The following is a 21,727-nucleotide window of genomic DNA, read 5'->3' as shown; positions in this document are numbered from 1 at the left end:
GGGTGTGGTGGTGGTCTAGTTAGGCCTATTTACAAATGTAGGTGATATGATGGATGTGGTTCACAATCCACAGCTTGTTGGCCCAAATGAGGTGGTGCACTTAGAAGGGCCTACCTGTGAACATCAAAGCCACAAAGATCTACTGGTAAAGGTCTGTTGCTATAGATGTGTATGCTTCATGCCAGCTAAGCTGCACTGACCACTAACTTTGCCTTTTCAAGACTTGAGAACATGACAAAAACTTAGCACATTTATTTACGGAGTGAACTAACTGAATACTGATTTGATCATGCCTCTATTTCTTTGAGGAGGTCTGAAGTCAATGATTCCACTGTATATTTTCAGAGAAAATATATTTTCACATATTCTACTGAATTTCAGTGCCCATAATACTTTGCATATGGAATAATAGAGAAATAAGATATCTCACAGGAAGAACACAGTTGTTGGATTAATTCCAGTGGTTTCATGCATTCGAAACCAACTCATTAGCTATTAATACATGAATTCAGCTGGTAATATGTAGTGGATTAAAGGACTACAGGGGCATATTACTGGAACTTTCCATGAAAGTTGAGATTATGTGACTCCTGCCCTACTTCCCATCTCAGGTATGCTGGCTTTCTTATTCCTGCAAAATGAACACCAGAGTAGCATGATAATAAAATCTGTTTCTGTCTCTCATAACGACTGCTCTGAAAGCATCTCTCTTCTATGTCTCATGTATACTTCTCAGTCATAAAGATTAGTTTATTCTTATTCCACACCCATCTGAATTAGTTCTCCTTCCTGCCACTGAAGAAGGCTGTAATGGTGCATGGGTACCTGATTCCTAACCAGTAAGGAGGAGACTGTGGTTCTGATTACCCTTGTTAGGGTGCAAGGAAACATGTCCTTACATCCCGGCATAATGGCCGTAGGTCCAGTGATGAGAATGTAGAGCAAGGACAGCTGGGGGTAGGGGTGCTTGTTTGATATTTAAGTTCTGTCCCATTTCTCTGCATTGGCTTCTTCTCAGATTTCTAAAGGAGGATTCTTGGAGTGTGTTTACCATCAAGTACAAATGTTCTTAGGAATTAGTGTGCTTGGGGCTCTAAAGTTTTATTTTGACCATTTGCCCATTACTAGGCAAGTCACATAACCTAATACAAGTTACACAGCCTCTTACTATTCTCCTTTAAGGCTGGACTAAGACCATCTTCCTCATAAGTCATAAAAATCACTAAAGATGGTATCTGGCAAATGCTTCAGTAGTGTTTCTTGTTCTGGTATTTGTACTTTGATTAGTTCTTAGTAGCAGACAGGACATGTGTGAACTTTCTAAAAGTCACACTGACCTTGAAAGTACTAATTCTTACCAGAGCCCTGGGTTACTAATAAATGTTAAATGAGAAGTTGCTGTTATAGATGCTTCAGGCAGGTGGTTGAGTTGGCTGCGAATTAAATTTTCTTACTGATAAGATTTTATTAATATCTTCTTATGACGGGCTGTTTCTTTGGGTTTCAAGGATGAAATTGTAGTCCGAGTCCCTGGAAAATGCTGCCCACAGTGTTCTGCAAGGTCCTGCTCTGCAGCTGGCCAAATATACGAGGTAACCTTTGGTGTACCCTGTGAAGGTGTAACCACATATACCCTGCCCCTAACTCCCAACCACGTAACCTCCCCACCTCTGTATCATACTCTTCGCCAGGATTAGTAACTCAGTATATAAACAGCTTTTCCCTTCACGGAAAGCCTTTATGAAAAAATTAAGTTGAAGGGGATTAGAAATGCAGAGGAATGTGCTGGTAAGCACAACCTGGCTCGTGAACCTTGGTGAACTTAATGTTCACACATACTGAAAGGAAGAAAACGCTACCACTGGTTGCCAATCAGCTTATACTGAACGGTGGGGATGTGTGCCTCTTTTGTTAGATTTTGTGCACTAATATCTAGGGATAACCCACCCACCCCCATCTTAAGCTGAGAGGAACATGGGGGTGGCAGGGCACAAAGGATGGGTAAGTTGAAGGCTGCTGGTGATAGAAACTGCCAACTTAGCAGTACTATTCAAGCAGTCCAGACAATTGTGCCCAACCTGTAGTAAGCATCAAGTAATGATGAGTTCAACAAATTGAGTGAGTGAATGTGCACAAAGGTTACATCATTCTAAATCAGAAAACATACAAAACAATAAACCTGAATTCTTACTTTGCTTGCCAGCTCACTTAAAGAAGGTCACATAGACGTGGGGTAATGGCTGTCAGGGAAGGACTGCTGTGTGTGCTGTCCATACATCTGCCTGACACAGTGGTCTCATGCACAGCTTCACGTATCTTTTTATTGGAAAAGCTTTTGCTAGATAGATTTCTCCTTCAAGAGACTGACTTTGTAACTGTTACAATGTTATTTGGGTGCAAGAAACAGAAATGCCCCTATAAAAGTGATGAAATGATAACGTTTATCATCTCAGATAACAAGGATTCCAGCAGCAGGGAGCTGCAAGGTTGATCACTTCAAGTCTCAGTGATGTCTCCATGTGGGCATGTGCTTTCATCTTGTTCCCTAATGTCCCCTTTCTTAGCTACAGGAAACTCATCTTCACTTAGTCTTTGCCACTGGCTGGTGGAAGAAAGAGGGAGAGAGTCCTTTCCTTAATCTCAGCAAATTTCCACTGATCCACTCAGGTAGCTTGGTGAAGTGCCCATGACCTAGCTACAAGGGAAATGGAGGAAATAGGCCTGTGCCAACAAGATATGGCTCTCTTGGCAAAGAAGAAGACCTAAAGAGTATCCCTAGAGGAAATAGCCACCAGGCCCTTCCTATTCATCTCAGTGTTTCCAAGAGTTTACATGCTGGGCACAGATCTGTGAAATGGGTATAATTGAATGAAACTCACATAGACTCTCCTTTAGATATTTAATGCCTTTTTTCTTAGATATTGTTTCTACCTAAGTGAATACATTTACTATAGTTCCATTTTTTTTTTTTTAATGCAGTAAAAAAGCATGTGGGGAATGGGGATATAGCCTAGTTGTAGAATGATTGCCTACCATGGAAAGAGGCCCTGGGTTTGAGGACCACATAGAAAGCCTGGAATTTTGGCTTATGCCTTTAATACTAGGATTCAGGGGGTAGAGGCAGGAGGATTAGAAGTTCAAGATTATCCTTGACCACATACAGAGTTTGACACCATGCTGGCTATATGAGACCCTGCTTCAAAAAAGAGTGTGGGGGTGATGGAAATACAGCATATGTGACTGTGTTCCTATGCTTCTATTTGAAGTGGCACCTTCTTTTTTCCCTTTCCTTTTCAGCATGGTGAACAGTGGACTGAAGATGCTTGTACCATGTGTACATGTGACCAGGGAGAGGTCAAGTGTCACAAACAAACCTGCCCTCCACTGAGATGTGAAAAGGTATTGGAGAATGTGTGGACCCATTTTTTTTTTTTTATGCTTGATTCTGGGTTGTTTAAGAAATATATTTCTTAGTGTAGTGTTTTCTTTGGGGGACTCAATCAGAAGTTTTTTGATGTACAGAATGTTGTGAAAGACTTATTTGTTAGGGAGCACTGTGGAGGTGGAGAACTGCCTCACCTTGTCCAGGAGCAGGTTGTGTTTTACACAATTCAGCATCCCTCGGTCACTGTTGGCTGGGATGCTTCTTTTTTCTCCTGAGGACTGCCTTTCTGCCTCCATTCACTGTTTCCACAGGGCCAGAACAGGGCCCTGCGTCATGGGCAGTGCTGTGAGGAATGTGTGTCCCCTGCTGGAAGCTGCTTATCTAATGGGACTGTGCGATACCAGGAAGAAATGTGGAAGAGCTCGGCCTGTGAATTCTGCATGTGTGACCATGGCCGAGTGAACTGCCACACTGGAGAGTGTGCCAAAGTGGCGTGCACGCTGGTAAGAAGCAAAGGCATTTCTATTTGGACTTTCACAGTGTCTTCCAGATGGACCCGTGGACCTGTGCCTACTCCTCACTTCTTGGCAGCAGAGGGAATACTGGGTTGATTGCTCACATTTCCAGGGGCCTTTTAGCACAGAGATTCTGTGATGTAAAGTGAATGTCACTATTTGTTCAGATTAGCTTGGAACAGTCCCCCAGAGCTTTTAGCTCTCTGTACATCTGGTTGGCTTGGAAGCCCAGAGCTGGAGGCAGGAAAGGAAAGGACACACTATGGGACATTGCCTATCAGTCAGAGCAGCTGGACCTCACTGCTAGTGGCCTGCCCAGCTTACCGTGGCCGTGAAGGGCTATACAGGTGTACCCACGGCCTGCCTTTTCCTGTACGTTTAGCAGAAAGGACAGGTGGCACCTGTGGACCAAGCAAGAAAATAAAATGAGTTTTAAGAGAAGGAATGACCAAGGGGGAGCCTCATAAACAATTCACTTTGTTGACTACTGCAGGCTGAAGAATTTCTGGAAGCTTCTAACATAGCACCCGCTGCCTGGACTACAGATGTATATTTTAGGGAAATTATTCTCTTTTTTCCTTTGAACTCAGTTTTGACCCATGGGAAAACAAATTGCTTTTAAAGTTGTCTCCTGCTCTGTGACCGCTCCCATCCGTCCCACCAGTTTCCCTGAGGGTTGTGAACTTGAGTAGATGAGGGGAGGGAGAAGCTGGAGAGATCTGAAGCTAGAGGGGAAGGGGCCAGCAAAGGCATGTTTTCTTTCTCATTTCTCCCACTTCCTAGCTCTTCTGAACACTGAGCTTGTGGAAGCACTGGGACAAGGCTTCCATTGACAAGGCTTCTTCTTTTTTTGCCTCCTCCATCCAGGGCTTGACAGGGCTGATCTGTACTTAGGAAAAATGGGTCTTCTTTTTATTTATTATTTATTTATTTATTTTTCAGATTTACTCATATCCACCACACACCTTTTCATTTTATGGTTGGAGCAAGATGAGAAGAAATTCAACTGAGAGCCTTTTATTTATTTATTTTTCTCCACCTTGGGTGGGACTTTCTTGGCTCTGTAGTCTCCTCAAAGGATATTGTGTTATTTTCTAAGGCTTAATTTTGCCTGATATGCCAAGATTTACAGAAAATGAAGAGAGGTGATCCTGATAGAGTGGGTCCTTTGGCCACTGCCTTCAATCAGATCTGAACAGTTTCCCTCACAGGAAATGACATAACTCATTGTCTCCAGTTGTAATGCCCTTCCATGTGCCTGTTGGTGGGCGTGCTCACACCATGACACCTGGCTGTAGTGGCATAAACCAGGCCCTCTGTTCTAGAGGAAAATGGGGAGCAACTGTTGAAGTGGAGGGTGCCTTGATATGCCTCAAGCCACCATGTGACACTCCCTTATCCTTCCTTCTCCCCATCTTAGCTTTTATGAATTGAGGCTCTGAAGCCCACAGCCTAATTTTCCAGATCTTTCAACAATTAAATTGCTTGCGTCGGGCTGGAGAGATGGCTTAGCAGTTAAGCGCTTGCCTGTGAAGCCTAAGGACCCCGGTTCAAGGCTCAATTCCCCAGAACCCATGTTAGCCAGATGCACAAGGGGCCGTGCGTGTCTGGAGTTCCTTTGCAGTGGCTGGAAGCCCTGGCATGCCCATTCTCTCTCTTTCTCCTTCTCTCTGTCTGTCACTCTCAAATAAATAAATAAAAATAAACAAAAAAATTTTAAAAAATTGCTTAGGTCCAGTTTAATCTTCACATCCCCTAAATGTTTGTTGGTAGGTTCGAAGCTGAACACATTGTCAGTAGTCAAATTTTAACCAAAACTGAATCTTGGAAAAAGCATTCCTCCATCTTTTTATACACCTTACTGCTGATAATAATTTTGTAACGACCTGTTTATACTAGTTTCCTAACTTCTGGCTAGCCTGTAACACTGATAAAAAGATAAATGAGGTACACTATAACCTTGAGAATTCCCAGACATTAGATGAAACCGGATATGTAAGCAGAAGTGATTCTCTGTGGAGGTCTGCAGGCTCGCTAAGGATTATGGAAATATGAATTAAATGCCTTAGGAGCTCCCTAAAGAGATGTCTTCTAGGAAAGCGGAGAAGTGTGCTGCTAGTGGTTTCATCCAATTCTCCTCTGCTTTCTGCTTCCTTCACTAAAATACCAAGGTCGTTTGATTTCTAATCTTGGACACCAATTGTGCACTAAATGCACATCTACAAAAAGATACAGATATGTAAACTTCTGTAGGAGGCAAAATCATGCATTTTTTACAATTATATTGGTTACCAGCAATAATTATTTTATAATAAAGGAGAAAATGGCACGATCTCTGTCTTTGGTATATCCAATCAAATCCCTAGACATTGAAACATAAATTAATAAATGCTAGAATAGCACAATATGATGGGTTTCATTTTTCTATATTTTACAATGTATTTGAACATAAATTTAGAAGAAGAAATCAATTTTTTTCATCTTAAAGGGACCCACCATTCACATCTGAGATACAATATGGTGGGAGGAATGGAGCTTGGGGGAAAAGGAAGAAGGAAGGCATGCCTAAACGTGCCTTTGCTTTCCTCACAAGAGGAATGTTTTCTTCAGGAAAGACTTTCCTATTTTCATGGGCAGGTTAAGTTAAATCCCAGAGTCTTTGGTCTGATAGGTATAGGCAGTCAATAGGGAACGGGGAGCAGATTTGATCTGGCTCATGAGAGCACTCTTCAAATGAAGTAAATGAGTTTTAACAAGGCAATTTTGTTCAAAGCAAATGCTAGGTATGGTTGGTGAGTTCTTGACCACAGTGAATTGATGTAGTTTGGCCCAACCAGGCTGCTATACATAGAAAATCTGTTTAAAACTTCTTTCCTCGCCGAAACTGAATCCTTGGTTCTGCGTGAGAAGGGCTGTTTGGTGTTTACTATTGTTTGAAGGCTTAGAGGAGCCACCTTCTTGTCTGTGTGGACTGTGGCAAGCAATCAAGAATCTCTCGTGCATTTTGTTTTGAATAGAAGTATACATCTGTATCTTGTTTCAAAATATTTGTTTTAAGCAACTTAGATTACATACATATACACCCTTTTATATGCTCTGAAAGCATACATCAATCTGTTTCTCAGTGATGCCCTCACTGCAGTTGATTCGTCAGGTTTCTGCAAAACAATTTATATGTAAATATATCTGATCCCTATAGCACTTGCTGACTGCCATGAAATTTTGATGGATAATAATCTGTATAACTTCTTTCTTTTTAAAATAACTTTTTTGGCATTATAAAAAGCCACATAGTTTGTGTATCTTTTAGAATTTATATTTCTCTTCATTAAAAAATATTAAATTCTAGACAATTTTGAAGTTTTCAGAACAGTAGGCAAGAACCTAAAAATCCATGCCTAAAGCTACATCCAAGGACAACTAATGCTTTTACATTGCTACTTCTAATTAGTGTTATAAATTTAAATATTAGTGTTTATTCTGTTCATTAAAACTTTACATTATTGTTTGTTATTTAATATAGTTTCTGATTTTAAATATATAGACCTTGAATTAAATGCAAAATACTTAAAGAAACATTTTCAGTCTTTAGGAAATAGATGCACCTTTAGAAAGTGGATGATGCTTTAAAGAATACTCTTTACCCTGTAAATAGTAGATGGTAGTGCATATATATACAAATTTCAGGCAGTGTTTGTATTTATAACACCAGATCCTCTGCAGTGGAGAGCTTCAGTAGAATTACATTTACTAAGCTGTAGAATTCAAAATTACTTAAAATTTTATACAGCAATCATTTATTATAAAAATAATTTTTAAGTTGGGAACCTAAAATGATAAGACTTTATAATCCATCTTCCAAGTGTGTTATATGTTTTCTTCCTCTTAGAATTAAACAAAACATTGGTTGTCAGTTAGTTAACAGTAAGCATTTCAGAATACTGAATAAAAATTACTTTTCTATTGTTTAATTTATGCCTTAGACAACATTTGTGCATAAACATTACATCTGATTTGGTATGCAAGGAGAAGTGTTGGTTTCATTTGCAACTATTGCCAGGCGTGGTGGTGCATGCCTATAATCCCAGTATACAAGAGGCAGAGGTAGCAGGATCACTGTGAGTTCAAGGCCACACTGAGCCTACATAGTGAATTCCAGGTCAGCCTGGGCTATTGTAAGACCTTACCTTGAAAAAAGATTTTTTCCTTATTTGCAACTATTAATGACACTAAAATCACAAGTTCAAACTATGTGTATCTAAGATAGTATGACCCTTTCCTACAATTCATCTTTCCTGGACAATGACATTAACCTTAACTACACCTTTTTTTTAAATTTTTTAAAATTTATTTATTTGAGAGTGACAGACACAGAGAGAAAGACAGATAGAGGGAGTGAGAGAAAATGGGCATGCCAGGGCTTCCAGCCTCTGCAAACGAACTCCAGACGCATGTGCCCCCTTGTGCATCTGGCTAACGTGGGACCTGGGGAACTGAGCCTAGAACCGGGGTCCTTAGGCTTCACAGGCAAGCGCTTAACCGCTAAGCCATCTCGCCAGCCCCTTAACTACCCTTTTACTCATGTGAGCTCCAATCATGGGTATGTAATTATGGGAGGTGGGTGGGTTACACAGCACATACACAACCAGAACAGAAGAAAATCACTTGGAGAAGTATACTAGAATGAGGAGGCTTACAGAGGAGGTCAACACAGGAAAGATGAAGTAAGCCAGTAAAAAAGTAAGCGAACAAAAGTGTGTGCGGACACTTCTCATTCTAGTCAGGGAATCCAGCTGCTTTGCAATGTAGCACTGCTACCCGGAGGTGTTAATTTGATGTCACTACAACTCTTATTTCTACAGGGTGAAGAATTAGTTCACTTGGAGGGAAAATGTTGTCCTGAATGCATTTCAAGGAATGGTTATTGTGTTTATGAACAGAAGGCAGACATAGTGAGTATCGGATTAATAACTAAAGACTATTAAAGTTAATAGTTCAAAATGAATAAGGGAGTCTTCATTACCTTGTAGTTTTTCTAGGTGTTCAGTATTGTATGTGAATCTCGTATGTGCCAGGTACTGCAGGGAACAGAGAGGTGAATTCAGAAGCAGAGTCTCTGCTCTCTTGGTGAGGTGAAGGTCATCATATGGGGAAACAGAAAACACACACATGTGCTCACAGACACTGGTGAGCCCTGCCGAGAGAATAAAGTGGTTTAAGTCACTGGGCTTGAGCAGGGGATGGTTTTCTTGTATAAGAAGAGTGGGGAAGTCCTTCAGCCAGAGAAATTTCAACAAGACCTGGCAAAAGCCAGGGAGTGAGCCATGGGGACATGTAAGGGCCATACTAAGAAAAGGAACTGCGAAGGGAAAGGTACTGAATCAGTGACACTCTCATTGCTGGGGCAAAATACCCAACCAGAAACACCTTAAGGGAAGAATGGGTCTGTTTTCTACTTGCAATTTGAGGGGAAGTCTATCATGGCAGGAGCAGATTGCTGGCATCACTTTATCACAACAGCCCTGGGGAAGTAGACAGATAATGAATGTGGGTGGAGTTGGAGTGTTACACATTCAGGCCTTCCTCCCCAGACATAAGTCCTCTTGAAAGGCTCACAATGTTCCACACTCTTCCCAAACAAGTATTCAAACACTTACTCTATAGAGACTTTTTACATTCATACACCATAGGTACTTAGGTAGATGTTCACTTGGCATGCTGCAAGGGAGTGACTAAGGCTGGAACAAAGTGGGTGGAAGGGGCAAGTTGGAAGTGAGATTTAGTAAACAGCCTGGAAGCCAGGTTCTGTACCCCCAAGGCAGATGGTAGCTTCTGGGGAGCTTGAAATCTCCCAGTGCCATGATCTGAGTTAGAAATAAGTGCTTTTGGGGGGGGAAAAAAACGGAAGAGGACAAGTTTGGGCTTTGTTACAGGATCTTTGCACTCATTCAGATAAAGGATGATGGTGTGTTGCATTGGTCTAGTGAGGAAAGAGAAAAAAGTAAGCAGGCTTTTGAATACTTTGCAGATATAAGTGGCACTGGATGTGAGGTGAAACTCTGCTTGCCAGTTTTATTTCTCCCTGTGTTTGTACTTGTTTTATTGCACCAAAGGGGGGAAAAAAAAACCAATTATCTTAATCCTTTGAAATTTACCCTGCTTTTTAAACCTATATTTTTCATGTGACTTTGATATGTTGACAAATCCATCATGTTTCTAAAATCATGCCAGTTGTTGGGGCTGGGGCTTTCCTTGTAAGCATGAGGACCTTAGGTCAAACCTCAGAATCATATAAAAATGCTGATGCAATGGCACATTTGTAATCCCTGTGCTGGGGAGGCCAAGGCAGGAGGACCCTGTGGTTTACTAGCCAGCCAGTGTAGACTAATTGTCCAAATCCAGAGTAATGAGAGAGCTTGCTTCATAAAAGGTAGGTGGCCTTCCTGTAGAGCAACAGCCAAGGTCTTCCTTTGGCCTTCAAACACACATACACACACACACACACACACACACACACACACAGAGAGAGAGAGAGAGAGAGAGAGAGAGAGAGAGAGAGAGGGAGAGAGGGAGGGAGAGAGAGAGAGAGGGAGCGCAAAAATATGACACTTGATCAGAAGTATGATGATTTCACTGACCAATCACAGTAAAATCATAAGAACTGGGAACAAGTGCTCAGACCAGTGAACTAATGGGTGAATCACATTTGTCAACCTGTTGACATTCCTGACTATTCTGGGGAGGCAGTAGGATATAAGGCCAACAGAGTGGGCTATAGCTTCAAATCCCTCCTATGCTACATACTAACTTTTATCTTGAGAAAGTGAACTGATCCTCCCTCTATAGTAGGAAATACAATGATACTTTTCTCCTGGGGCTATTGAGATGATATATATAAAATAATTAGAATAGTTCATAGCCTGGTTTTTTAAAAGGTAAAACATTAGTATGAGTTGTTATCATATGTCTTAGGTACTTTAGCCATCCTCATTTTAAAAATAAGAATTTAGGGCTGGAGAGTTTGCTTAGTGGTTAAGGCACTTGCCTACAAAGCCTAAGGACCCAGGTTCAATTCCCCAGGACCCACATTTACACAAGGTGGCACATGTGTCTAGAGTTCATTTGAAGTGGCTAGAGGCCCTAGCATGCCCATTCTCTCCCTCTCTTTCTCAAACTCATTCTTTGACTCTCTCTCTAATAAATAAATAAAATAATATTTTTATAAAAAATAAGAATTTAGGTTCTGGGCGTGGTGGTGCACACCCTTAATCCCAGCACTCAAGAGGCAGAGGTAGGAGAATCACTGTGAGTTCGAGGCTACCCTGAGACTACATAGTGAATTCCAGATCAACCTGGACTAGAGTGAAACCTTATGTTGAAAAAATAAAACAAACAAACAACAAAAGAATTTAGGACTTTAGTGCTTCCCTGTAAATTTGAATTTCAACCATTGTATTTGCTCTTTCACCTAATTTTGGAAGTAAATTCAGCCCAGTGGAGTTACTGAAAGCCAAGTTGTTAGATGTAAGGACAAATTTCTTATGGTCTGATGTCACAAAATTCAAGAATTTGCACAAAGTTCTTTATATTGAGGGGAATTGAAACCATTGGTTCAAGAACAAAGTAAGAATAAGACTTCAGAAACATTTCCTCCTCAGCTCATAATGATATTCTTTTTCTGTTTTTTTATGTAGATTATATTTCTGTTCATAACAAGTGAATGAAGTTACATGTTACTTGGGGGATAATGGATAATTGCTAATGCAAAAATAAACAGATCCGCCTAATGGTGTTTTTAGTGGTGTCATAAATATACTTCTTTTTCTTCCTAGATATCTTCAAATGCAAGTAAAATTAAACATATTCCAGTAAGTGTGGATTTTTAATTTGCACATATATCATCACAAAATTGTTTTAAGTAATGATCTAAATAAACTCCCATGGGGAAACTTAGTGTCTTTGCATTTTTAACAGCCACGTGTGCTAGTACCATGGACAGGAACGAATAATTACAGTGAAAACTTTTCTCCACGGAATTCTGGCTTCCTTCTTTTACTTATTTTACTATAACTTATCACTGTATTTCCCTAAGTATGAACCACTAAAATATCCTTTCCATCCTTTTGTCTTTCCAAGGTAGGGTCTTACTCTAGCTCAGACTGATGTGGGAATCACTCTGTAGTCTCAGGGTGGCCTCAAACTCATGGCAATCCTCCTACCTCTGCCTCCTGTGTGCTGGAATTAAAGGCATGCATCACCACGCCCAGCCCTTTCCATCTTTTATAAAGATTTTAGAAAACCTTGTTTGAGCATTGATGGAATTTTATGTGTTGTAAAAATGTTGAAGATCTTCTTTGGATTGGGAAGTGTTTGTTCCCTGGAGCTATCATTGACGAGCAATGCTGTGTGGCTTCTTTTAAAGGGAAAGTGAAGCAGGTTAATTCATACAAATCAGCTCATGATGGTGGATACCTTGATGTGAAAGAAAATCATTTCTGCCTTTTTCTCAATCTTTCCTCATTTACATTCACTTTTTTAAAAAGCCAGGGGCTAGAGAGATGGCTTAGTGGTTAAGGCACTTGTCTGGAAAGCCAAAGGACCGAAGTTTGATTCCCCAGGACCCACATAAGCCAGGTGCACAAGGGGCACACACATCTGGAGTTCGTTTGCAGTGGCTGGAGGCCCTGGCACACCCATTCCCCCCTCCCTGTCTCATAAATAAAGAAAAATAAAAATATTTTTTAAAAGCCAGGCATGGTGTCACACGTCTTTAATCCCAGTACTCAGGAGGCAGAAGTAGGAGGATCACCATGAGTTCGAGGCCACCCTGAGACTACATAGTGAATTCCAGGTCAGCCTGAGCTAGAGCGAGATCCTACCTGGAAAAAAACAATACATATAGTCACATTGATACATTGATGGTTTGGGATGTTTTTATATTAGTTATCTTAGTAAACATTTTACCAAACCTTCATTTTGGCATCTGCTCTCTACTTTCTTTCCTTGACCACTCCAGTACCCCTTCTGGTTAGACCTTTCTCTCTTTCTAGTCTCCAGGGTCAGTGGGATTAGAGAAGGAAATTGTTATTAGGATCACTTTGAATTCACTGTCATATTATATTCAGGCATATTATCATAATTTCCTTGGCCATAAGGAATATTTTAGTGGAAGAAAGCTCATGGTATATCTGTAGCCCACAAAAGTGGGCCTGAAAAAGCTTTAATTTCAAAATGCAGTGACTTCCTTGCTACTCTGACTATAGTAACTATAAGGAAGTTCAGGATTTTAACTGTTTCCCACTGATATGATGGAGGTTGGGTTTAATGGGCCTGCTAATCGCGAGTACATAGTAATGTCCCCTAGGGGTTTTTAGTTTTTTGGGGGGTGGTGGTTTGGGGAGGAATAGATAGAGTAACACATTTCAAATGCTTTTATATTCTGATTGTCCTAAGTATTTCATGGTTTATCTCTGCTTGTGACTAAGGTCATTCTAGTGGGGCTCCAAATTAAGAGAAATCAATTAAAGACAATGAAGGAAAGAGTCTTTCCATGTAAATTTATGAGGTTTCCCATTTTGGAGTTGGGGTGTCAGGGGGTTGGTGGGGTGCATTCACTTTGTTCTTGTCAAAACTGCTAATTCTTCCTCAACAGCCTCCCTTCTGGGGCACTGCACCCCAATGCCTGTGTCATTCTTCATTGTTTCCTACAGGCAGGGGAAAAGTGGAAAGATGGTCCTTGCAAGGTGTGTGAATGCCAAGGGACTCAGGTCACTTGCTATGAGCCCTCCTGCCCACCATGTCCAGTGGCCACCCTTGCCCTGGTGGCGAAGGACCAGTGCTGCCCAGACTGCACATCAGGTAGGTCCGTGTTTGTTTCTACTGAGATGGCTGTACTGTCAAAATACTTCAGAGAAATCATTCTTTCTTTTTCTTTACTTGCTACTCTTAGGGAGTTCATTTATATATTTTTAAAATATTTTTATTTTTATTTATTTATTTGAAAGAGAAAGAGGGAGATAGAGAGAAAGAAATGGGCATGCCAGGGCCTCTAGCCAGTGCAAATGAACTCCAGATGTATGTGCCACTTTGTGTATCTGGCTTATAAGGGTCCTTGGGAGTCAAACCTGGGTCCTTTGGCTTTGCAGGCAAGTACCTTAGCCACTAAGCCATCTCTCCAGCCCTGGGAGTTTATTATTTTTCTTAATTTTCCTAAAAATGACTTACCTGAATCTTTGTCTACGGAATTGCCATGTTTATCTGGTTACAGTTGTAACTTTGGGCAAGTCATTGATCTTCTCAGTATCTTACATGTATTGTGGATGAAATATGCCTTACTTATCTTGCAAAATTATTGTGAAATCAAATATAATCCACACCCCGCCAAAATTTGTCAAGGCCTATCTGTCTTCTCTTGTTGAAGATGTAAGAATGATTATAACATATTTGTTATGGACATTATTTTTTTTTAAGGTGAACTATTAAGCAGATGGGTTCTTTTGGCATTTTCAAAAGGAGCTTCAAAGTTTAAAGACTCATTAATTTCTTCCAAAAGTACATGTTATCTACTTGTTGTGCATGTCTGCTTTCAGGTCACCTGGGGTTGAATTAGTTCCAGTTAGTAATTGTTGGCAGGCAATGGGGTTGTTGTGGCTGAGCAGTGATTTTCCTATAAGCTCAGTCTCTCTCAGAAAAGTGGCATTTATTTCCATTAGTATTTCATAATTAGTTTTTCTCATCCACAGGCCACAGCTTCTCATGCTGGCGGCTGTCCTTGCTGCCACTACTTTGCTTTGACTAATCATAGAGTTTCACTGAAGACTTTATTGAGGGGAAAAATAGCAAACTGGTTTAATTGTGATAACTTTGCAAAAGAGGATCTTGGGACTTTCCACAACAAATATTTAGTGTATTATGTAATAAACATTAAAAATCAGGTCTTCCAAAACTTTAAAACTTGGAAGCAGTACTCTGCTAACCATTGCCACTAAGGTTAGTGATAATCTCAATAACTGTGAATGAGAGTTGACATTTTGAAGAAAACTGGCTGACTTTATTAAAGATAATAACTATCTTTAAACCTTGGCTATTTTATTTCTGAACTTTCTATACATGCCAAAGGTTAACAATACCATCTAATATACAAATTACTGATTGTGTTTAAATCACATACTGCGGAGGTAAGTGTGTAGAAGGCAGAAGCCATAGGGAGCCTGATCTTTCTGCATCTTTGATTTGAGGCCATACAAGGTAGCGAGGCTGTTTCAGAGAGGGAGAGAATCTTGCAACCTTGCATTGAGATGTATCTTTGCCACTTGGGGGCCCATTTCTCCCTGAGTTCTATACTCTTCTGTCCTTCATATTCTACATAATGTAGGTAGCTTGTGGGTTCTTTCTCAGAACACTTGGAAAAGATCATATGGTCTTTCTGAGCTCTCCTTTGTTCTTAATTTTAGTTCATTGCCACCCAGACTGCCTGACCTGCTCTCACTCACCAGAGCACTGTGACCTCTGCCAGGATCCCACCAAGTTGCTCCAGAATGGACGCTGTGTGCACAGCTGTGGACTGGGCTTCTACCAAGCTGGCAGGCTCTGCTTAGGTATGGTAACCCGGAAGTGAGGTTATACAGGGGCCAAAAGACACTGCTCAGTGGTTGTTACTCTCAAGCCAAGGCTCATTATTTTCAAGGAGGGACCATGATGCGAGAACTGGATCCTAACGGCCCCTAGAACTTGTAATATTATCTGTAGGTGACCTGGCCTCTTTACCTGTAGGGTTTTTTTTCTGATCGTCTATGGGGGCTTCAGTATTTCCTGGGAGGTGGGTAATGCAGAGTCTGGTGTTGCTAGATAGTCAAAGCTGGATTTGTTTCACTTTGAAGACTTTTAAGGATGCTTGGTGTCATTTATTAAAATATTCAGCTCATCTTAGAGAGATTCGAATTGAGAATTGAGCTAGATCTGCAAGATCCTTTCTTAGAACTTTCCGGTTTTGCACAGGAGAAACCTATGAGGTTGAAGAAACTTGCTGGCTTGCTCCATATCACACAGATCATTGTCAATGGAGCTTATCTCTTAGGATCCAGAACAAGTTCAAATGCATTTAGGAATTTTTCTACCTGCGAGGAAATCAAATATTTACATTCGCCCTTATCTCTAATTTGTAAAGTTAATCATCATTTGCAAGTTTATAGGTATATGCCTTGGCTATGAGTAACCTCCCTGACCCCTTCTCAATATACTTATCTACAAAGTGGAAGTAATCCTGGTGCCTTGGGTGGGGGCTGTTGTGAATACTGAGTATGCCAACACCTGCTAAATGCTTAGAATAGTGTCTAGAATATAGATAGGTCTCAGTAAGTGTTAGCTACTTTTATTATTATTATTACTGTTATTGTTATTATTACTTTTTCTGACATTCTTAATTCATAATCTTCAGCATTTTTGAAAGTCATTTAGGATTTTTTTCCCCAGAAAATTGAGTGATGAAGATATTAGGGACTATTAGATGAGAAGAAAAGGTCACAGACTCCTGAGCCAAACTGCCTGGCTTCAGATGCCAGTATTTCATCACCTTAGGCAAGTTACTTAACCTTCCTGAGCCAGTTCCTCATGTGTAGAATTAGGGTGGATAGTATCTACCCATAGGGAAGATTAAGGCATTCATGTATAGAAAGCACTTGAGCAATGTCTGACATGAGCTACTGCTGTATAAATGAAGACTGTTAAGTGGATTCTCCTGCCTTTCTCATTCTCTGTGGCCCTAGAGCCTTGGGATTGGGGCATATGAGCGTAACCCTTAGGTGATATATTCAAACTCATCTACGTCCCTTTGTCTTTCTCTGACCTTGTCTGGAGCCAGCTTGCCAGCCTCAGTGCTCCACGTGTACGAGTGGGCTGGAGTGCTCCTCCTGCCAGCCTCCCCTCCTGATGCAGCACGGCCACTGTGTGTCCACTTGTGGAGATGGCTTCTACCAAGATCACCGCACCTGTGCAGGTAGTCACTGGCTGGGCCTCGGCCGGGTGGACCACCATGAGCTGTAATCAGTTATTCAAATAGGAGATATGCTTTTAGTCTAGGTACGCTTTGTCCGCCAAGAGTTCACATGCTGGAATATGTTCCTCAGTATAGCAGTGCTGTGTGATAGAACCTTTAAGAGCTGGGGCCCAGAGGGAGGTAACTATCCTATGGGGGTGACACCCTCATGAATGGATTCCTGCTCTGTCTATGGAGTTCTGTCTCATGGTAGTGGATTAGTATGAGAACAGGTTGTTGAAAGCGAGGCCACCCCGCACGCCGGCCTCTCTTGCAGGCGCTTGGCTGTCTTTAGCTTGTGGCGAGGTAGCCGTGGGCTCCTCTCCAGGATGCTGGTCTGGTATGGTGCCATTTGCATCTTTCAGCTAACAGAATGAGTCAAAGAAACCTCTTTACAATTTTACTATCTGTGGGTATTTTATCAGCAACTTACTATGCTAAGAAGAGACTCTGAATAAGACTCTTAAAATATTTTGGTTTTATTTATTTATTTGAGAGATAGAGATAAAGAAATAGGCAGATAGACAGAGAAAAAAGGCACACCAGGGCCTCCAGCCACTGAAAACAGAATCCATATGTTTGCGTCACTTTGCACATCTGGCTTACGTGAGTCCTGGGGAGTTGAACCTGGGTCCTTGGGCTTTGCAGGCAAGTGCGTTAGCTGCTAAGCCATCTACCCAGCCCTGAGTAAGACTCTTGATGAGATGAGAAGAGTGGGAGATAGAGATGACCCAGGTTGTTTCTGTAACCTAGATTACTCTAGTATCTATATATGTTAGTATACTTATACACTTACTTTTATATTCTTAATTAAGATCTCATCAAAATTATTAATATTATAATAGTCTTTGGAGGTGGGAGTTATCATAATATAATTTATTTACATATGACCAATTTTCAATAAGAATTATAGTTATGATTATAAGTGAAAAATAAATGTTTAATAATTTTAATGTCAGTTATTATTTAATATTATTATTATTATTATTATTATTATTTAATGTTAGTTACTATTTATTTTGGAGACAGGGTCTCACTATTTAGCTCAGATGGACCTAGAACTTGCCTTCTTCTGACTGCTAGGATTATAGATGTGTGCTAACACACCTGGCTCTAAAAGAAAAAAAATTAATGCAGAAATGTAGCTGTAAAAGAAAGACAAAAATCAAAGAATAGAGGCTTGACAAGTGGCTTGGAAGTTAAAGGCACTTGCTGACAGCCTGGTTTTGATTCCCCGGTACCCATGTAAAGCCAGATTCACAAAGTAGCACGTGTGTCTGGCGTTACATTGCAATGACTGGAGGCGCTGGCAGACCCATGTTCCCTCCCTCTCACTTTCTCTCTCAAATAAATGAGATATTTGTTTAAAAATTCAAAGAATGGACTCTGCATTTAGAAGGAAGGATAATTCAGTGTTCCCTGAACCTAAAGTTGGATATGTGACAGCAAGGTAAAGCTAATGAACCAGGTCTGGGGTATCCTGGCAGGGAGCTGTGGAGCTGCTGCCCGTGGCTGAGGGGCAGAAGGGTGGGTCTGTGATGCACATCAGAAGTTGGAAAATCTGAGTGGCAGCCATATCTCCTTCTCTTCCATGCTCTGGATTAGCATGGAGCAGCGTTTGCAGGGAAAATAGTTAAGTGTAGTTCTCATCATATGCCTAGGCCAAAGGAACTCCCAGGCCACGGGCAGCTGCTGTGGGGCTGAGGCAGCTGGTTCCCTCTGTGCCAGGTTCTGATCAGCATCATAGCTTGCAGGGCTATGAAGGTGATCTTTAAAGGAAACGCTAGAACCCTGTATGTATATTCCTACACGGAGAGATATAAGGATGGAGGGCCTACCTATGCAGTGAGCAGTCCATGTTATGGACATGCAGGACAGCTTGAGTTTGCTTTGGGGTTCTTTGAGGTCCCTGTCCCCAGCATCCAGAGCTATGCAGAATGTTCAACATTGGCTGTGAACAAATGTAGGATGAATGAGTGAATGAATGAACACACTACCCCTTGGTAATTCTTGATGGTCTAGTGTTTTCACCGAGGTCTCAGCCATAAAAGAAAGAGGGGGAAAAATCCTGGTGTTCACAGCTTATCACATTTTGTTTACTTGTTATTTTAGAGAAGATTCGAAGTTGGCATGTATAAACACCATTGTAACTATTTAATGGTTGCCCATTTTAGACAAATTGCTGACATTTTAATTTGATGAAATTATTGAATATATTCTTTCTTTTCTTCTAGTCCATCAAAAGAGCTCTTGTTAACACTCCTGTAGCATATTTCCCATAAAAGAAAATTAATTCCCCCTAGATTGTATTTCTCTTGTTATCTTCCTTCTATCTCCTATCACACATAAGACTTATATCTTTTCCTCCCTCCCCTGCCCCACTTCTCTCTATCTCCTGCTATCATCTTTTCTCTCTCTCTCTCTTTTTCACTCTCTCCTTCTCTCTTCCTTTTTCTTTTTTTTGTTTCAGTCTGTCTCTCTTTCTTCCTCTTTTCTCTTTCCCCTTCCTTCCTTCCTTCCTTCCTTCCTTCCTTCCTTCCTTCCTTCCTTCCTTCCTTCCTTCCTTCCTCCCTCCCTCCCTTCCTTCCTTCCTTCCTTTTTTTTCTTCTTTGGCTATTTTCTACTCTCCCTTGTTCAGTGTTTTAATTAGTGATGCTAATGCTGGGTTAGGGCATTTTGAGGTGGGTAATGTTTCATTTGATTACTGGTTTACGCAGCTGCCTGCTTCACATTCCACCCACAGATCCACATACAAATGCTTGTAGTGAAAAGTTGCTGGGAAAATTTGTTCGTGCTCCCTCCAGGGAATTAAACCAATTTGCTTTAGTTCAGGCTGGTTGCATTTTTATGCATAAAATAAGGAGGAAAAAAAGCAGAACAAGAAGAAAGGGGAGAGAGAATGATCTTAAAAATTAAAGTCAGAGTTGTGATCAATTTTCATATACCATCTTGGCACTGAAACCACTCAAATCATCTTGGCAAATAAGCTTCCTCAGCATTTTTTTTCTCTTGCAATATTTGTGCTTTCACCATTTTTTGTTGACTTTTCACCATTGACCTTGGAGGTTGGTCATTCAGTCTGTGCTCTTCCAATACGTGCTAAACTTTTCAAAAAGAAGCCTGCCATTTTATGATAACAACGCGGCTTTCTGGATTGATTTCTTTTGGCAGAGTCATTTATGCTGTGACTAGGATAATTCTCTACTTTATTGACCCATCAAAACCCAAAGAAAGTGAACACTCTGCCAAGAAAACTAATTAACAGAAACCACCTGATTAATATTCATGTTCACTATGTTAAATATAGGGCAGAGTGAAAAATATGGGACAGAGCCAAGGCTCACGTAAACACAGCCCTCCACAAGAGAGCGTGAGTAGACAGACCAGAAGGGTAAAAAGAAGACCCAGCCATGATGGCGAGTCTCACCCCTATCCTCTTCCTTCTCCTTGAAGTAGGGGCAAAGACACGTACACACATGTACATATGTCAATATTATTGTTATATCTAAATAATGTAATGAAACTAAAAAAGATGTTGTATGCAGACTACATTATATACTGCACACAAATCTCTGTTTCATTCCCCTGCCTTCCCCAACTGTGGAGTTTGCTGATTTGATCACTTTACACTAAGGCTCAGCACTACACAGTTTGCATAGTGATTTAAATTGGAGGCACTGTGTAGGTTTTTCTCTAACAGGCAGGACCATTACTGTCCGTGCCATGCTGGACCTTTTATTTAGTCTGGGCGTTCAGGTTTCTGCCTTGACCTTGAGGTCTCCTTCGCCGCCAGTTAGATTTGGTTCAACATCCCCTGTTGGCCCACCTCATCTCATCCTTATTGACTCTGCATATCTCAGGACCTAGGACAAAGTTTCTGCTTTGGTTCCTGCTGCCTGTCCTGTACCAAGCCTTTTCTAGAAATTAAAAGCCCATGTCTTAATCACCTGCAGCCTGATGGCCAGGCCTTATTCATGCATGCTTGCTCTTGATCCTCCCTTTCCCTCCACACTGCATTCTGTCCACTTTGCTGCATACGTTTTAGCTACCTCTGCCCTGGATTTCTTGTGTTCTTGTTACCAGAGTAGTGGTTTCATTGCCTCACCCTTGAACTCTCCAGGGGCTTACAACTTCCTTCCTTGCCCCTCTTGTCAATCAACCTATGCTTTTCCCAGGAATACCACTGGACTGTGCATAAAAATCATCTGTAGAAGCTAAAACCACCACAAGAAGAAAAACACAAGCAACTACCAACGTATATAGTATGCATAATTAATTTTAAATGAGTAGTTTATATGGCTGTAGACATCGAGGAGAAAGACAGTAGCATTTTGCTCATTTTGTAGGCATCTAAATGTTTTGCTTATCTAGATAGACTCAGGTTATTTAGGGAGTCCTGGGGTTGAAGCCATGCACCTTGTGGCAAATGCTGCCTTCCTTTAGCAGGCCTGGAGTTGGGAGGCATGAGGCTATGGAGCCACACACCTGTATCTTCCTTTCTACTCTGTTACCTACACATGCTTCAACTCCATGCTTCAGTTGCGTATAGGTAGCACAGGGAAAGTGATGCCTGTTACGTGTCTGCCACGGACAACAAAGGGAGTGCATTCGCATGCCTTGGTTAGGAGGTGGTACCTGCTACCTGGCAAGGACAACAAGGGGCTAGGATTTCTGTTTTCCATTATCCTTCCTTGTTCTTCATCTCTCACCCCTCTGTTCATTATCTTTTGAACACTGTTCCAGGTTCTGAGAATGTAAAGAGAAATAACTTTATCTATCCACTGTGAACTGGCA

At 41.0% G+C, this 21,727-nt stretch overlaps 1 protein-coding gene across 2 annotated transcripts in view; it reads left to right on the top strand.

The window, feature by feature from the left end:
* The window catches only part of Fras1 (Fraser extracellular matrix complex subunit 1), a 482,271-nt gene that overhangs the window by 222,607 nt on the left and 237,937 nt on the right, over positions 1 to 21,727 (top strand). For both annotated transcript variants that reach the window (XM_045144057.1, XM_045144056.1), the window contains exons 7-14: positions 1,509 to 1,592; positions 3,298 to 3,399; positions 3,697 to 3,888; positions 8,763 to 8,852; positions 11,733 to 11,768; positions 13,611 to 13,758; positions 15,354 to 15,497; positions 16,760 to 16,894. In XM_045144057.1, coding sequence (XP_044999992.1) covers positions 1,509 to 1,592; positions 3,298 to 3,399; positions 3,697 to 3,888; positions 8,763 to 8,852; positions 11,733 to 11,768; positions 13,611 to 13,758; positions 15,354 to 15,497; positions 16,760 to 16,894 — 931 coding nt within the window. The remainder of the gene's footprint in view (positions 1 to 1,508; positions 1,593 to 3,297; positions 3,400 to 3,696; positions 3,889 to 8,762; positions 8,853 to 11,732; positions 11,769 to 13,610; positions 13,759 to 15,353; positions 15,498 to 16,759; positions 16,895 to 21,727) is intronic.

Source organism: Jaculus jaculus, chromosome 2 (assembly GCF_020740685.1).
Source record: "Jaculus jaculus isolate mJacJac1 chromosome 2, mJacJac1.mat.Y.cur, whole genome shotgun sequence".
NCBI lineage: Eukaryota > Metazoa > Chordata > Mammalia > Rodentia > Dipodidae > Jaculus > Jaculus jaculus.
Note: the sequence above shows the minus strand (reverse complement) of the source record. Positions and strands in the feature narration are given on the sequence as shown.